Source organism: Gossypium hirsutum, chromosome D06, assembly GCF_007990345.1.
Source record: "Gossypium hirsutum isolate 1008001.06 chromosome D06, Gossypium_hirsutum_v2.1, whole genome shotgun sequence".
NCBI lineage: Eukaryota > Viridiplantae > Streptophyta > Magnoliopsida > Malvales > Malvaceae > Gossypium > Gossypium hirsutum.
Genome location: NC_053442.1, coordinates 9,363,146 through 9,381,168, shown reverse-complemented (window position 1 = coordinate 9,381,168; position 18,023 = coordinate 9,363,146). Strand labels below are relative to the sequence as shown.

General features: G+C 34.3%; 3 protein-coding genes across 4 annotated transcripts; 1 reads left to right on the top strand and 2 right to left on the bottom strand.

Annotated features, from left to right (window-relative positions):
• Nucleotides 1-230: 230 nt before the first annotated feature.
• On the bottom strand, nt 231-6,302 carry LOC107901189 (potassium channel AKT1). The gene is made up of 11 exons (XM_016827088.2): nt 5,897-6,302; nt 4,700-5,065; nt 4,544-4,601; nt 4,131-4,451; nt 3,722-3,967; nt 3,520-3,618; nt 3,368-3,400; nt 3,097-3,282; nt 2,715-2,909; nt 2,544-2,619; nt 231-1,608 (listed from the first exon to the last, which is right to left on the bottom strand). Exons 1-11 carry the CDS (start codon nt 6,085-6,087, stop codon nt 740-742), a joined length of 2,640 nt encoding a protein of 879 aa, XP_016682577.2. The 5' UTR covers nt 6,088-6,302; the 3' UTR covers nt 231-739.
• A 6,348-nt stretch (nt 6,303-12,650) lies between these two features.
• Nucleotides 12,651-14,027, top strand: LOC107901187 (uncharacterized). Its single transcript, XM_016827085.2, has one exon. It carries the CDS (start codon nt 12,912-12,914, stop codon nt 13,290-13,292), a length of 381 nt encoding a protein of 126 aa, XP_016682574.1. The 5' UTR covers nt 12,651-12,911; the 3' UTR covers nt 13,293-14,027.
• A 413-nt stretch (nt 14,028-14,440) lies between these two features.
• Nucleotides 14,441-17,073, bottom strand: LOC107901188 (uncharacterized). 2 transcript variants are annotated; one of them, XM_016827087.2, is made up of 4 exons: nt 16,821-17,073; nt 16,608-16,690; nt 16,406-16,496; nt 14,441-14,698 (listed from the first exon to the last, which is right to left on the bottom strand). In XM_016827087.2, the coding sequence occupies exons 1-4, from the start codon at nt 16,847-16,849 to the stop codon at nt 14,668-14,670; spliced, it is 234 nt and encodes a 77-aa protein (XP_016682576.1). In that variant the 5' UTR covers nt 16,850-17,073; the 3' UTR covers nt 14,441-14,667. The 2 variants fall into 2 exon arrangements, with proteins under 2 accessions (XP_016682576.1, XP_016682575.1); XM_016827086.2 differs by lacking the exon at nt 14,441-14,698 and having other exon boundaries at nt 16,192-16,496; nt 16,821-17,069.
• Nucleotides 17,074-18,023: the final 950 nt, after the last annotated feature.

Genomic DNA, 18,023 nt, shown 5'->3' with positions numbered 1-18,023 from the left:
TTGGAGGATAAAAGCAAGTGACTTATTGGAGACCAAAAGTGAGTCGCTATTCATGTATGACCAATCGGCCAGTCATCACCGAGGGCCAACTGGATGGTCACTACTAAAGATACAAGGTGATGGGTCATTCTTCATGTTGCCATGTATCCAAGCTAGAGCACGGATATAACAAAGTGAAAGTTGTGAGAGACATTTGAACCTTTTAAATAATTCAGTGTACAAGGAAAATATATATAAAAAGCTTCTGGATTAGCATTAGCATTAGCATCCAAGAAGGTACAACCTGAAAATGTAATATAATTGTTCAAATAATGTAATGGAGGCTGAACCAAGCTACACATCTTTACATAGCATGGATATGTTCACAAATTAAAAAACCTTATTCAATGCACGCACCAAGGATAAGCTCAGATTTTTCAGATTCTAAATTTGAAAAATGTAAAATGTTTATAAATATTATTGCAAAGTAGCGCTCAAGCTCCGCCCAGTGGAACCCCATGTTTCCTGAATTTTTCATTTTTTCCCCCCAAGTATTTATATCCCTCATTTGGATTATTTTTATACATGTTAGGACATGGTATGAGAGGATAATCCTTTGAATATATGAAAAGAACATGCAAAATTTTGAATATACCTCTGTTGGACAAATCTATGTCCGGTACTCAAACCCAACCAGGATAATATAAGATGGAATTTGGAAGAAGAAAGTGCAGCTATGGTCATATGAAAACGCATCGTATTAGGAGCTTTGGTTGTTGGTCTCTTGTAGCATTTCATCATCACTAACAAAAACAAGATGGTCACCATCTGTAATCACCTCAACATCATCAATTTCAGCTCCATAGCACATAATTTTAGCACCAAAGATCCCAAATTTCTTAGCACCAATGTCAAGTAGCTCCTGAAAGCTCCCCGGAAGTAGAATGAGTTTTCCGGTGGTTTCTCCCTTTTCCGGGCAACTAATTACCACTCTAGCAGAGTTAACAACAGAATGCTTCACAGCCTTGGGTTGATTAACTGACAGCAGTAAATCACTCTCCACGTTGCCTGCAGATGACATTACCCCAAACAGAGAGTTGTGGAAGTTACTAGTCCTACGCCTCGGACGGGATTGGCTCCAGGATCCATCTGTTTCCGTGGTTTCTGCAGGCAGAATGACCGGCTCGCTAGTAAACCTCCCAAGATAACGTGTTTGCTGCTTCTCTGGAACCGGCATGACAGATTGGGGTTTCTTTTCTTTACTTGATTCAAATATCATCTTTATTTCTTCATGTCCTTGTTGCTCAGCTAAATCCCTTGGGGTCCAATGATGAACATCAGGTTGGTCGATGTCAGCACCTAGTTCCAAAAGGAACTTGACTATTTCAATGTTGTCTTCACAAACAGCAACATGAAGAGCTGTGTAACCATTGTTCCTCGGGCATGTGACGTCGCCCCCATAACGAACAATTTCCTTGAGCAAGTATAAGTTATTCTGCTCGGCAGCAGTGCACGCAAAGTGGCCTACATCTCCAGCATTGATGTTCCCCCCGTTATCCTTCAGCAGTTGGGCCACTTTATCATGGCCAGCTAACATTGCTTCCCATAGTGGGACACTTCCTTCCGAATCTGCATAAAAATCAAACAAATCAGTGGAATCATAAAGTAAAACTCAAAGCATTTCCTATTGCTCGAAGAAACGGTTGACCGAGTATCTTGAAAGGTTCAAACCAAATAAGTATTTTGGCTGTTCTATCTAATGGCGAGTGCAAATTTATAGCATGAAGTAACAAACATGAATTCCTACACCCATAGATTCATAAACAGTGACATGTTATAAAACAGAAAAGTCAACTATATAAACACTTGACAAGATAATCTTGTTTGACATTTTTGGGCTCTTTGTTTATATATATATATATATGACTTCATGTTAGGACAATAACTGACTTAAAAAAATGAGGATGACATCAAACAGTTGTTGGGCAATATTAAAACCTGAAGAGCAGAATTCAGAGCTTAGCTCAATTGGTTTATACAATTGTCTTTGAATGGTGACATCCAACAGGTTTGGGGTTCAAATCCCAACATCTGCAAGTGCAGCTCTTCCCCTATCTCAAGTTGCAGTTCCATTTGTACAAAAGAAGAAGAAAAAACCCAAAAGGTATTTGTACCAGACATTATAAAGCAAAGTAAAACATTTCTTTTAACTCCTTAGTTATTTTAGGAAACCGGCTTCAAAGTAGAAGAGCTTTTCAGTTTTGGAGGTGTAATGTGGGTTAATAAATCAACATATGGGGTTTGTTTTTTTATTTGGATAGGTAATATGATTATTTTCCCCCTAGCATGTGCAGAAGTCAACACATAACACCATTATTCATCTAAATTATACAAATAAATAAATGTTAAAATGAATTGACAAGTAACTGATGTGCATGCAATGATTTAATATTTGTTAAGAATTTCCACATTAGCTATCAAGGGTACCTGTGAGAGTAATGAACTAAGAACCGCAAGAATTGCCTAGAGGAAAACAAAATTCAACAAGACAGACTGGAGAGTACCTTTGCTGTTAGGATCTGCACCATAATCCAGCAAAAGAAGAACACAGTTCTCACTTCCTTTCGATGCTGCTATATGCTAATTTTATAGAAAATAAAATAAGATTAGCGCTGCTGCAGTACTAAAGAATTGAGGAGATGACCAAATCAATAGCTGAAAAGAGTGTAACAAACCAGAGCTGTTCTTCCGCTGTTGTCTGACTCATTAGGGTCAAGCCCCCTTTTCAATAGCTGATGCAACAACAGATCATCTCCCCGGAGTGCCGCGAAGCAAAGATTGAGAGGTAGATCCATTCTCCCACGAGCTAGCATGTTTTCCGTTTCAATTAAGACTCCTTGCATAATTGGATCATTCATGTCTTTCAAATGCTGCCCAAAAAAGAATTTCAATAGTTCAGAACATGTAAAAAGCTTTTTCTTCATGGGGCCTTCCCCATTCCATCATAATGGAACAATCTTTGATAATTTACTGCTTACATTGTTCAATGACATTAAGGTTAAAGCAATTTATTGGATAATTTTAGTCAGGTTATGTCATTAAGTACATGAGGTATACCTGAAGGAGATTATTCATGATTATGGTCCCATCTCCAACATTGGCCTGAATGATATTAAGGAATGTAGTACGGTTTAGACGTAGTAGTTGGCACAATCGTTTTGTGCGTATCGTGAAGAGCTGCGGTCTATAACAAAGTACACCTATCTCACCACAGATATCACCTGTATTTGCCTCTCCAACAACCTGAAACCAATTGGCATTTGATTCAGTTGGCATCCATTAATCGATTACTGATCGATAAGGCTAGTGTTTGAGCAATGCAACTTGCCTGTTCTACTCCATTTTTTAGAATCACTAGATCCTGGGGAGCAATACAAAACATCAGTGACTACTTTGAGAAACAAAATTAAGTTTCAATAGGATATCATAAATCCTAAAACGGAATAACCAGAAATTTGAACAAGAAACAAGGCTTTTTACCACAGCACCGGTGACAAGGATGTAGAAATCTGTAGGTGCTTCATTCTGCAGGATAATGTCTTCTTTTGGAGGAAAATATTCAGCTTTCATCTCTGATACCTTAAGACATTTATTCATAAAGATGGATAAAGATGTTGAAAAGAAGAAAACTAAAGAAGAGAATTTCAGTACAAAAGCATAAGCATTGTTTCCACTGTATTACCAGCTGAAAAAGTAAGTCATTAGAAACGCCACGAAACAAGTACACCTTATCCATAAGAGAGTAGAAAAGATAATGAGAAATGCTTGATCGGATGGCTTTGGGAAGGGCATCGAGAGTCTCTTGCTGCTGCAGCCCCTCCGAATCTGTCCTGAACTTCAGACATAAATGTGCAAGCATCTGATCTTGTAGGCGGGGAGGCAATTGATTTCTTTGAGCAAAACTTGTGGCAGCTTGAATGGTATCCCTCTGAGAGCCAAAAACACAAACAAGACTATCGAAGAAAATCCAGTATCGGCGAGAACAAAATAGCAGAATTAAGGTAACTCAAAAGTTAACACACCCATATCGAAAAGAAAAAATAACTCGAAGCTAGTTGATTAGCTAGATAAACTATAATGATGTCACTCACAAATCTTCTAGTTCGACTGGTTCCATGGACAACCAAGTTTGTCATGTTACCAATCAAATATGCTGTCAATCCGAGGTTGAAAAGCATGTAGAAAATGTCAAATATCATCTCCCTAGTATTCACAGGATGCAAATCCCCATAGCCAACAGTAGTCAGTGTAGTGATGGACCAGTACATCGATGTCACATATCGAATAGACAAGCTCTGTTCGTGGAAATTTTCTCCCAGAGATGCTCCAATCCATGTTCTTTCCGGATCATGATACTGTGCAGCTATAAGATAATAGAAGCATCCGGCACAATGAACAGCAAAAAGTGTAACCTGCAAAAGAACCATCCAGAGCCTCATGAATGCTGCATTAATAGAAATAAAATTCAGGGTTAATTGTCTCGTATCTTTTTTGTTGTACTCACACAAACAAGTTTAGCACATCGAACCCAAAAGTAGTTGTAGTTCTTGTCCTTCTCCAATCTATTGAAAAAGCAGCAATAAGACATGCCACAATCAAACAAGTGGAGAACAATAAACAGAACTCTCACAATTATTGAAGTTAGAGAGTTAGGTGATACCTGGAAAACAAGGCACTAACTCTACGGAGACGCCAAAGGCGAAGCATATTAAATAAGCCATAAGAGTGCAGTCGCCTAGGGAAGAACTTTTGAGCTAATTCAGATGGTATTGTGGATATAATATCAAAAGCCAACCAGGAACTAGCATATTTCCAAGCAATCTTCTTTGGATCATCAATGAGTAGATAGGTAGCTTTATCAAGGTATGCAACAAAGAAGGTAAGGACAATATCCAAGGCAAAGAATCCATTAACAACGTTATCAATAATGGAGAGTGGTGCTTCTGGTTTTCTAATGAATCCAAATTCAAAGGGTGATACCCAAGCTGTGTAGACTACCAGAATAATCAAAAAAGTCTCCCATACCCTGCAAGAGTCAATATAATTATATAAATTCCAGTCATCATTTAATCCTTTTTATGGACTTTGAATTTGCTTATTACCTTTCAAACCAAAGAAACAAATTAACATAACAAAGTAGTATCAGTAATAAGTTCAATCATTTAACCACAGCACCATTAGAGATTCTGATGTCAGACTAGTCCTTTTTCATATATACCCCCCAACAACAAGTATAATAAAACCATAATAGTACTAATAACAACAACAAAATAAAATAAAATAAACGATATCAAGGATAAGAATAAGGAAGAAAACAGATGGCAAACAAGAAAACAAAAGGCAAAAAAGTCAAGGACCGAAAGAAAATTAAAATAGAGAAAAATGAAAGAAAAATAAATAAAAACCCGAAAAGGAACAAACTTTTGTAAGCCGAGATTCCAAAGAATGGCGTTAATGTAAAAATCAGCCTCATAGTCGCATGGAATATTGTGAACAGAATACTCTCTTTGCTTTTCTCGCAAAGAACAAGTGTAAGCAAGACGTAAATAACATTGAACAACTCAGCAAATAAGATGGATTTGTTTTACTTTGTATTTTCCAAAACAAGTTTTACGAGATTCAATGCCGTGATTTTCCCGAAAACAAAAAAGGAATTTATTATACGCATGATGATCGTAATCCCCCCATAACAGACCCCTTAAGTCAACATTAAGGGAATTTTTTTTTTAAAAAAAAAGAAGAACCCAGAGTTCTAAAACTTTTAGAGAAGGTGATTAGCTCATCAATCAAAAAAAGAAAAAAAAAACCCAGAATTACAAACAACAGAAGAAAAAAACGAAGGTTTTGTTATATGGACCTGTAACGGCGATCATAAGGAGAAATGATGGAACTCCTGAGCTTGACCCTACGGTTACTTCGGGCACCAAGCGAAGGAAGTATGCCGGTGGATAGACTGTATTGGCTACTCTCTCTAGAGAGATGTTCAACCTCTTCTTGTCCACACACTGACACCCGAAATACGCCTTTGTTCCTAATCAGACTATCCATAGTTGAAGTCTTCTCTCTCTCTCACCCCCACCTTCTTCTCCTTCAAAGACGCACTCACTTGTGGCCCTTTCCTATAATGTTTTAAATCTCTAGATTATTTATAAGCCTTGTTTTCTGACTCAGTTTGGTATTATTATCAAATCATATCTACTTACTATTTATAATGAATAATCAATTCAAAGGATTCAGTTTCACGATTCAACAGTATTGAATTAATAAAACTAGACTACAGCAGTGTGTGACTCTTTTAAATCCTAATGATTCTTGAAAAACCTGTCAGTGGAATAATAATTTAAAAACTTATGCGAGAAACTTTTTTTTATCACTGTTGTTTCCATATATGGCAAGTGTTAGGTTCCCTATTTATTTAACTATTCCCTTTTTTAGACAAATTTTTAGAATTTAGAATATATTCACTTGGCATTTCTTGAAATTATTAATAATATTAAGGTCAAGCGTGGCTATATGACTCATGCCCTCTCAAGCTGTCCAAGTTTCTAAGTCGAAAGGCCAAAAAAGAGTTGACTATTTCCTTCCTGAAAAGGAATTTCACAAAATATTACAAGTAACATGTAGATGTGAATTAGTGGACTAATTAATTATTCATTCATTTCTACTTTACGAATACAAAGAAGGCCCCTTTTTTTCCCTATATTAAGAAGGTCGGCTGGTGTGATCATTACAATATTGAAGTCCAAACGGCTGTGGTAATTTTTTTTATCATTCTATATATATAATAATTTTAAAATATTATTTTTTAAGTATTTGATTGAATTTATATAACTCGGCAATAAAAACTATTCTTTTTATGAATTATGAATATTTTATATATATATATAAAATCTAAAAAAATGCAGCTATTGGATTTCAATTTCTAGATCGTTTTAATGCCAACCGGATTTCAATTTGAAGTTTTAACCAAGCTCTCCCAACGAAACAGTTCATTGCTCAGCGTGGTTTAGATATCCCAATTTTGTGCCCTCCTTGCGAATGTGCCCTGGAGAGTATTCAACGTCTCCTCCAAGACTGCCAACGCTCAAAGCAATTATGAGATTCTGTTTTTGCTCACTTTAATTTCACCCTTCTTTGTTTTGATACTTGGGATGACTGGATTCGAGCTAATATCTCCTCCAATAACTAGGTTTGGAGCCCCCAAGTCCCTTGGCCCATTGTATTAACCTTTTCCTCATGGAAAATTTGGCTATGTCGAAATGCTCTAGTTTTTGGTCAATCTAGACTCTTTAAAGGATTTGTTCAGAGAGTTGTTGCGAGTGTTGGTGAATTCATTGCACTATCTTCTCCAATCAAAATCCAAGGCCCTTGATGTAGGAAATCAACTATAAATCTGACTAAGGCAAGTGCATCTACCAATTAATAGTATAGCTATGGTGAGCACAGATATTACTCCCATAAAGACTAAAATTACTAGTAATTATCGTCTTTCTATTATATAACCGACAAATTATACTGTTTGATTAAAACTAAAATTAACTAAATTAATTAACTAAAGAACACGACAAATAACAAATCAAGAAAATAATCGATTAACAACCAAAAAGCGAGACAATACCTAGGAAAGAATCCACCTAGACTTCATCTGTCATTATCAATCTATATTACGCAATTTCTTATCTTAATATCTTGATCCGTAGAAATCCCTAAATTATGCTAATATCTCTCTTTAAGACTAAGAGCAACGGACTCTAATTTGATTAATTGAAATTTCTTTATAATTAAAACCCCTATTTTCGCATTAACTCAATCTATGGATCCCCCTAATAGATTTGAATCTAATCCGGTAGATTTATATCATCATATTTCTAAGATTGCATGCAACTCCACTCAATTACGCTAGATCTACTCTTAAACAGGGTTTATCCTCCTCTGATTTAAGCACATCAAACATGGATTAATAGCCTAGAAATATTAAACCAAGAATTAAGCACACATAATTGGGGACAAGACCCAAGTATTTATTGCGTAAAAATAAAAATCAAATAACAGAATTCATCATAGGATTCATCTCCCCTAGATATTTAGAAAATTAGTTCATGCTAGCAAATAAAAACATCCAAAACACAGTATAACCACAAGAAATAAAAAAACTTATGATAATCTCCAAAGAAATCAAAAGAGAATCTTCAATTTTGATGGAAATCTGCTTTAGAATCTGCTTCAATGGTGTTTTTCGATTTGTTTTCTTGAATATTCTATGACGGCTCCCTCATATTTTATTATTTTTTTCATAAATAGGTCTTAAAATACTCGAAAAACCTAAAAAATGCACTTTCCTGCAAGTTTGGAGTGCGATTCACGATTTTCACGTGGTCTGGCACATGGTCGTGTGACAACCCGTGTATCCAGTACGTGTGGCTCCTGTAACTCACTCCAATTTTTCGATTTTCACTCGTTTTTTGCTCCTTTTGCTCTCAAATGCTCTCTTAAGTATAAAAACATGAATCTAAAGGATTTGGAGCATAAAATTCACAATTTACATCGAATAATCACCCAAAAACGTATTAAGAACGAGATTAAAACATATTACTTTTAGCACTTATCATCCCTCCTAAGCTTTTCCCTGTTTCTTGGAAACCTTTAGTAGACGACTAGTTTAAATTGAACACGAATGGCTCATCCCTTGGTACTCCAAGGAGGGCCGGAGTAGGGACCCTCATTCATGACCATCTTAGGAATTGGATTTTCGGATCCTATCTTTTTATCTCGAGAGCAACCAGTGTTGAAGTGAAATTATGGACCCTTCGAGATGGTCTTTAATTACTGATAGAAGTGGATGCTACCACAGATATACACTTTATGAAAAGTAGCTTTGTTACTAATATTTTGTTTTCTCCTCTGATAACTCGTTGCAGGATGTCCTCCATTCTATGAGTTCTAACTCATTAATGCATGTCTTTTGTGAAGGGAACAAATGTGCAGATGCACTTGCTTGTTTGTGGAGTAAATTTCAACCTTCCTCTCCCTCGGATATTCTTGTTGTGAATGACTATTTTTGTTTGTGTTCTACCTCACTCGTTTGTTTAGCCCATTTACTTATAGATGATGCTCAAGGGTACCTATGTATCAAACTCTTATTTAGTTTAATTTAATTATCGTTCCCTTTCTTAAAAAATTATAAATTCGAACATATTTAAATACATAATGTCTTTTAATTTTAAAAGTTTAAAAGATTATATGTCTTTCGATTTTAAAAGTTGAGTCTTTTAACTTGAATGAAATGGTGATTAAATATCTCTTGTCAGACATTTGTTTGATACGTATTCAAACTGTATTATCCCATTTTTAGCCCTAACATTATATAAAAGAAAAAGTGGAAAAGGATTAGAGTAAATTAAATTTATATAAAAGAAAACAAAGACGAAAGGAAGGAGTTTGGTCCAAACTGATTTCATGAACCAACATATTGGAAACGTTTGGAAAACATGTGTTTTCCTTGATAGATTCTTCTCCACCAATCCAATATTAAGACAGGGAAGCCAAATCGTGCGAAATTGCCTGCTCCACAATTGCATGAATTTGTCTGATTCAGTGAATGTTAAAATTGGCTTAGCAATTTCTGTTTTTTAAGTTTTTATCCACTGTTACATGACGTCTTGTCTCAAAGTTTAAAGTCGCTTAAATTTTATTAAATGTACGATGAATATAACACTTCCCACTCGATTTAAACCCTAAATTTAAATGTGAAACCTCATATTTTATTATTACCATTAAAAATTAAATTCACAAGTGTAATATAATTCATACATTTCGGGATATAAACCAAAAGTCAAATATGCCCATACGTAATGACTTGTGGTCAAATTAGAAATAAATACAAAGTCTGAATAATTATTAAAATTAAAGTGTCTTTTTTTTTTAATTGAGACAATATGTTTCGAGCTTGACCTCATAAAATTCATTAAATGTGAGTTTATTCATTAATACACAATGTTTTAAGTCACCTAATTTAATTAATGTTTTTCCACATGCCCTACCTTGCCTTTGTATCTGTAACAATAATGAACTGTCAATTTCTTGATTTTATGTGTAGAGTTTAAAAGCATTGATAATAAACTAAATATTTTCTCATTTATTATTTTATTACATTAAAAAAAAGGTATAAATAACCTATTTAATGTTATTTGTAGTATTTTAAATTTCATCCCCAATGTAACCGAGACACTGAATTTGGGTTAAGATGTGAATTATTGGCTTATCACATGGGTTTAGAGGCATGTATATTTTGTGGAAGGAAATAATGTGTTTGTAGTTATTTTAAGTGTTACGGATTAATTTGAGATATGGATTTATTAAATTATTTTTTTACATATTAAGTTATATTTTATGATTTTTTATATAATAAATTAATAAAATTTGAACTCGAAACACCATGAACGATAAATAATGGCGTAATAACAATTTTAGCCCTCATTGTTTGCATTTTTTTTAGTCTGGTCCTTATTCTTTTTTTGAGATAAATTTGATCATTAATCTTTTAAAAAATGTTAAATCACATTTTTTAAAGAAATGCTGACAAAAATATTAATTTTTTTAACAATGTTGATATGGCATGTGCACTTCATGTTGGCATGACACTATTTGTTTTATATGTCACATCAACAAATAATTTAAAAAATATAAAAACTTAAAATTCAAAAAAATCATAATGTGTTCATAATTTTTTAAAAATAATAATAATAACATGAAGTACATGTGGATTGCCATGCAGGCTGCCATGTTTAAAAATTTAATGCTTTAGTCAGTATTTCCGTTAAAAAATAACAATTCAACCTTTTGTGAAAGGTAAATGGTTTAATTCGACTCTCTTTAGACAGTGGAGGGCTAAATTTAGCTCAAAATAAGAAGGGCTCAATTGACAATATGTAAACTTTGAGAGTTAAATTTGACATTATGCCATAAATAATTAACGTTATTGTTGTAGCTAAAGCATGAATTGATTTTTATGTGAGTTTTAAAAAATATATATTTGTTAAAAAAATTCACTCATACCGTGAATATACTATTAATCTAGTTTCTATATTACACATTAAAAGGGTGATTGATATGGTGTCATCTATCAAATGGGTCCTAACTCAATCAGTAAATTACTAAAAGCCTATTTCTTTTACAAAGCAAAAAATATTATTTTGAGGGAATCCATCTTTTTATATTTTGATAAACTTAAAAAAATTAAAGTATTTGAACCCAAAACATCATATTCTTCGTTAATTTAACTTTACCATTTAAATAAAAACCACCTATAATTTTTTATAATTTTATTATATAAATATTTTCATCTAGTCGTAATTTATCATAATTTAATATATAAATAATAGGTGTCGGGCCTAAGCCCAGAAATCGCCATAATCATTTGGGCCAAAACATGATTTCAGCACATTGCCATCAGAACTTATGTAAAGATCCCTTGGCAGGGTGGTAATAGATGCTATACTCCTAAGCCTACCTATTAGAGGATCTTCGTAATTCAACAGGTAGCTTCCCATCAGTCCAACAGTGTTGTACCCTCCAACCGTGTCCTATCTCAACACACTTCCCATTATATTACCCACATATTCTCCCTACGTGCACTCTGTCACCTGCCAAACTCCATAATGTTCTAGATAACATGGCAATCGCAGTGGGTATCCTAATATATAATTTATTTTTAATCAAAATAGAAACTAGAATTTAGATGTATATATAATTTATCAAGAAATTAAAATTTATATTATAAATATGTATATGCGAAAAATATTTAAAGATATCAATAAATCTAAAACGGTATACCAAAACATGCAGATACAGGTACGTACCAGTACCAAAACAAAAACAATATACTCACCAGTACGGTACTTACTACCTTGCTTAACAAAAACAAAAACAATGGCATATTAGTTTTTTTCTTTATTTCTTGGCTATTCTTTGGGTATGGTGAGGAATGTTTATTATGGGAGAAATTGTAAAAAAAAATATAAATGATAATTCCTTAGAATGAATGATTTGGTGAACCAAACGAAGGAATCACTATTTATCACTGAATTGATCAGTAATGGAATGACTATTACAGCCAACCAAACATGATGTTAGTTCCTAAGCTTCAATCAAGCCGTTCACCTCTCAGTTCCTTACCCGAGACTTCTTGTACTTGTCAAATCAGAAGCCCATCACAATCTCTAGGAGAACTGCAGTTTCGTTCATCCCTCATCGCAATCCCCACTCGACGAATCAAGCGATTGGATTTTTAAATTATTTTTATACAATATTTATTAAAGGTGAGATGGGGTAACACAATTTAAACCCGTGTCAAAAGAATGTACGATAAAATTTTTAATTAAATTTTAAAATTTATTTGGTCTCTCCTTGGCCTAATTATCTAATGCTTCCTTCTCACTCATAAATTCGCAAAGGTAAAGCAAACAATGTAAAGGAAAATGAAGTAATCTAGTGTATATTCTAAACTTAAGATATCTCACAAGACATGTTTGATGTTGAATAGAATAGGCTAAACCATAACCCATAAACAGCGGATGAGCGGTGCAAGCTGGTCAAAAGTGGTCCAAAGTCACTATTGAAGTCTTCTATTTTCTTAGAAAAAAAATCTTATGCAAACTAATTAAATAAAGAAAAGAAAAAAAAATGCTAAATAAATAAATGGTAATCCTATTCCTATATCAAAAAATGGGAAACAAAGAGGGTAAAATAGTCAACGCGATCATATAACATCCGAGGACCTCCGCCATCTTTTTTGTATATAACATCTTCATTCTCATGTTTCACTTTTCACTCTCTTCCAATTTCTCGCTATTCCCATTAGCCCCCGCTTGTTGATGGCTACCCATCTTTTCACTTTCCGTCCCGCCAGAATCCACGCCTCTGCTATTCCTGCTCACCTTAAGCCGGACTCCGACCGCCGGAGGACTACTACGTTATCTACCCCGACCAACTGGTGGGCACCGCTGTTTGGATTACCGTCCGACCCCGACTACATTGATTCCGATAACAAAACTGAGCTGAAGCAAAGACGCCAAGGCGAATCGCTAACGGACGTGGGACAAAAATGGGCCAGAACAAAGTTTTCCCCGGCTCGCTTCACGGAAGATAAGGCCAGGCAGCTCCGTATGATGACTACCACCACCTCCTCATTTCACGACATTATGTACCATTCAGCCATCGCTTCTCGACTCGCTTCCGATTTCAAGGATCGCTAGGCTCTATGACACTCTTCCGCCATTCACCGCTAAAATTTGTACCTATTATTTATTTTCTTCCTTACGGTTGTATGTCCATTTTTCATTATTCTTATCAAAGGACTGAAATTTTTTTGTTAGATAATGAATATTCCAGGATGATGATGCGTAATTACTGAATATCTGATATGAATATTTTGTAAATTGTGAATTTGATTCATATATGTCACGACCTAACCTGCAGATTTCAATTGCTCTTAAACAGCGAAGAAATGAAGGATTCAAAATGGTGTTAAGATGTTGCATTGCTTTATTGTTGTTCGGGATCCCAGACCCACGGTAGTTGTCGATAAGCCGTCAAAGATTCTCCAAATATGCTAACTAAGGCCCATTCAAGTATCAAAAATAGGTATATGCTTCGTACCCAAAAAGATAATAGTAATATGCTAAGTTCTCTTTCAATTGTTCCCATTATATTTGGCTGCCTCGTAGGGATAGGATAAAAACAAGAGGAGAGCGGAAAAATATCATCTCAAAATCCAACATGTCAAATAATATTTGATTCATCATGTAATTATAAAGTTGCTTTCTTTTTTCACGTTAAATTCAACGGCAAATAATGCATCTCTTTCTTTGTCCATTCGAAGTTTTTATGGTTAAACTTTGCCTTCTTTTTCAAACCATCCTCGCATACGCAAATAAGCACCAGAGGTAAAAAAAAAAAAACAAAAAGGGTTGTCAAAGAACACCCCTTTGGCATCGTCAAGGGTTTCTCTTTAAAAGATCCACGTACTACTTGCAAATTTCCCAAGCATGAAAATTGCGTGACAATGAAAGCAAGAATCACGCCGCCACTTTTAACACTGCACCACCACACAACTACCCACCACTTGTTTTCCCTTTCCTCTTCAAACCCAACCTACACACCCAAAAGTTAGAAGCAAAGCAATTCATGTATACGATACCACATAACTACTTGCTTGATAATGATGCATATCAGCAATGAATAATGTATGGATGGTAGTTTGGTTTTTTTTTTCCTCTTTAAAAACGTTAAAACCTAACGATTTCACCTTGTAATACCAGGCAGAGTTCACAGCATTGTAGTTCTGGCTTCTAATGCATAGACGTGACCTGCACATCTATCACATTCGATAAAGAAATTACAGTTTAACAAAAAAGCAGCTCACTCAATCTTATTTCTCTTTAAAATTGAAACTAATTCCGTAATATGAAGCTTTAAATCTTACGCCTAACTTGATTACAACTGTGAGATACAAATTATCATCCCACAACGAAAGGAATGAGAAGAATACAATTCAAACTTGTTCTAAGGCATAATAGAAGAATAATTATTAGAGGGGTAATCAGTTCCTCAAGCCAGACTCTGCAATGTTCACTTGCTCTCAGCATCATATAGATCCGAACTGCAAATTTATTAAGGAAAAGAAACCAGAAGAGGAAAAGCAGAGAACAAGGAGCATAACTAAATGACAAAGTTAACTAATGCAGATGTATTTAATGGAACAATACAGAACTCAATTATAAACTGACTCCAGATTTCCTAGCTTGTTGTAAAACCATGAATTATTATATGAGTGTCATGTTTTTAAAAGGCATATCACAGATTTCCCGATTGCCTCCTCCCACCACCCAATCCCCAACAGAAGGAAAAAAAGAAAGATGACTGGTAAATTTTCCATCTCATGTAGCATGTAAGTATGCAATTTTATTAGGAGCCAGAGTGAACAAGTTCTATATGAGAAAATGTTCAGCATACAATTAATATTAAGCAAAACAAGGCTGTAAGCTAAATGTCAAATAAATTGAACAATTAAGAGAGTCAATATTGTAATTCTCAATGCATGTCTCTCTCTTGCACAGTTCTCACACATCTATATTGAAATGCATTTTACGTTTCTTGTTTGTTGTTCAAGTGAAAAGGAAGAGAAACATTCCCTTGAAACACATTTTAATAAGTAAGACGAGGATAACACAGTACAATTAAACCTTTTCCTTCTCTTGGAGAGATGCCTCACCACAAAATAATCGGGAACACAAAGGCATTGCTTTTACAAATGTGATTATTATAAGTTTGCACCTTAAAGTGACGTGAGATAGGTTGTAGCATGACTTTTAAAAATAGAATGCACTGCTTCCCAAGGACAGAACATCAATGAAGGCATATTAGATTCATAAGATAGAAATCAATCATCGTCTGCTTGGTTATAGAGCATTAATTTAGCTGGCAGCATAAGCATAAGGTATAAATTTTAACATTTAGATTACTTGTGGCTATTTTCATTACTACTGGTGAGAAAATATGATCTTCTAATATTTCTTGGCTCTTGCACCACACATCTACCCCCTTATAAAAAATTCTTTAAAAAAATCCCTATATATCCAAAAGCAATGGCACTCTTAACAATCAATGAAACGAATTGGAGTTCACGGGAATCAATTTTCAGTTTAAAACATTTGAGAAACCGATATACTGATGATTTAATGCTTTTCCTTATTTTTCCTCACCAAACAAATTCTTCAAAGGCATAAAGAATCCAAATAGAAAGCCCAATCTTGCTTATATGCATCCCCATTCTTTACAATCCAATGAATTAATCTCTCAAAGGCAACACCTGCATGATGCATTGTAGAGACACATGTATTGTTGAAAACAAATGACCTCCTATTGATAATAAGTCACATGTAGACATCATTGCAAGATATGTGGAAAGCCAACTTTTTAAAGCTGGAATATACATGCACCTATCATTCAGCCAAATACCCAGGTCCGTAATTTATCAATACATTAACGTTGAACCAATTTTATTAGACAACACACATGCCATTGAACCAATTTTATTAGACAACACACATGCCATCATTGAACTCAATACTTGTAAACAGTCAAAACTGGGAATACTGATGTAAGTGTAGAGCATACAGCGTTCAGATCATAGAAAATGGAACAAGATTCTCCAATTTACATAAAGACTAGGAGCACATAAAAGAATATGCAGTAGCAGCCACTCAACAATTTAAGCACGAATGATTAAGAGGAAGGGGGAGAAACAGAGAACCAACAATCAGGTACAGTAATTAAAGCAAAATAAGGCAACAAATAATAAGGATACACCAAATAAGAACCATGAATAAAAGCCCCAGCCAACACAATAGTAAACAGTCGGTCCCTTAAAACTGGGTTCTTCCTCAAAGAAAGTCGAACTGACAAAGGCAAAAAGAATTAAGAACCCATAAAAGATTAATATCTGAAAAACAAAACCGAGGTATCAAAATCACCCAAAAAGGGGAGAACAAGAGAGATTGTAGACTTACTTAAAGGGAGAACAGGGGCATAGACTAAAGGGACTAGGAACTTGAAAGGGGGTCCTTTGTTCTGCCTCCTATAAACAACTTCCCTATGAATAGATATTGAAAAAGTAATATTAAAACGTAGTGGCGAGAATCAGAAAAGAAGAAAACGAAAGATGGTTAACAAACATATGGGGGGAAATTTAAGAAAAATGGAGAATTTTCGAAAAGACTTACGAATTAGAGTGATCGGAAGGGGAGGCCATGGAGGGGTTTGAATAAAAGTAAAATTTAAGAGGTTTGGGAGGAGATTTAGTTCTGCGGGAACTGAAGATGGCGGGTTTGGCGATGATCTGATCTGGATGAAAGAAATTAGAGTAGCGTATCGTAAGCCTTGCTTATGACTTTTTCTTGTTTGGAGTCGCCCACCGTTTTAGGAGGCTGTTTTAGGTTTTTTTACTTTTGTGTGGATTAAGAGAAGGGCCTGTACGATATTGAAATTCCATGTCATTTTTATTTATTTTTAATAGGAAAATAATAAATTAAATTTTTTCTCTTAATTTTTAAAAATAAGAAGAAAAATCTGATTTGTTATTCTCTTATTAGAAAGGAATATGGATAGAAATAACGTAGAATCACAATTTGATACAATCTTTTCTTGTAGATTAATATATACAGAGTTAACATATACTTTGTAACTATTTTTTCTTTCTAACCTAAATTAAATCTAACCTTACTTAGAAATTCGTAACTCATTTGGTTATTTTTTTGTTGATAAAATATTTATATAGTGCTGAAATAGTATTATTACTTAAAAAATATATAAATTAACTTGTAATTTTCAAGTTTAGATATTAATCAGATAAAAAAGGTTTAATTACTAAATAGATACAAGTTCAGATATCTCTATATGTACTAACCCTTTGTCTAATCATTTATGTTATATAGATAGAGACAATTGCATAAATGATTAAAATCCATGTATTTTAGGCTAAAAAGTAAAAGAAAAAAACAATAAAAAAAATTCATTTCATCTCTTACGAAGAAAATGTATACATTTGAACTTTCAATGATTAAAGCAAATTATTTTGCCCTTTCCATTAACCATCATTTGATAGATTTAATCGTTAATGGCGCTAACCTGACTCAAAAAAGCCACAGATAAACTACCCCAGACTTTTCCTTCTCTAGAACCAACAACAATGACTGAAACAACTACGCCATCAGTTTGAAATTAACTCATCATCATGCCAAGCTTTGTGTCCATTACTCCAATGCCTACTTTCATGCTCATCAAGACTATGGGAAAATAACCTCTTTTTGGTGGTTTTCAAGGAAAAAGAAATTTGAATTTTTTGGGGTTTTGAAAGAAAAGAAGATTTGAGGGAGAAATGAGGATACTTCACTACACTAAAACAGACTTTTAGAAGCGCCGCAAAA

What these genes read in the sequence shown, in the direction of transcription:
- LOC107901189 (XM_016827088.2), bottom strand. Translation starts at nt 6,087, where the DNA reads ATGGATAGTCTGATTAGGAACAAAGGCGTATTTCGGGTGTCAGTGTGT. An exon ending in CCTTATGATCGCCGTTACAG is followed by an intron (nt 5,066 to 5,896) that starts GTCCATATAACA and finishes TGACTCTTGCAG; the next exon opens with GGTATGGGAGACTTTTTTGA. An exon ending in TGCAGATCCTAACAGCAAAG is followed by an intron (nt 1,609 to 2,543) that starts GTACTCTCCAGT and finishes ATTTTTATGCAG; the next exon opens with ATTCGGAAGGAAGTGTCCCA.
- LOC107901187 (XM_016827085.2), top strand. Translation starts at nt 12,912, where the DNA reads ATGGCTACCCATCTTTTCACTTTCCGTCCCGCCAGAATCCACGCCTCT.
- LOC107901188 (XM_016827086.2), bottom strand. Translation starts at nt 16,849, where the DNA reads ATGGCCTCCCCTTCCGATCACTCTAATTC. An exon ending in CCTTCCGATCACTCTAATTC is followed by an intron (nt 16,691 to 16,820) that starts GTAAGTCTTTTC and finishes ATCTATTCATAG; the next exon opens with GGAAGTTGTTTATAGGAGGC. An exon ending in TGCCCCTGTTCTCCCTTTAA is followed by an intron (nt 16,497 to 16,607) that starts GTAAGTCTACAA and finishes TGCCTTTGTCAG; the next exon opens with TTCGACTTTCTTTGAGGAAG.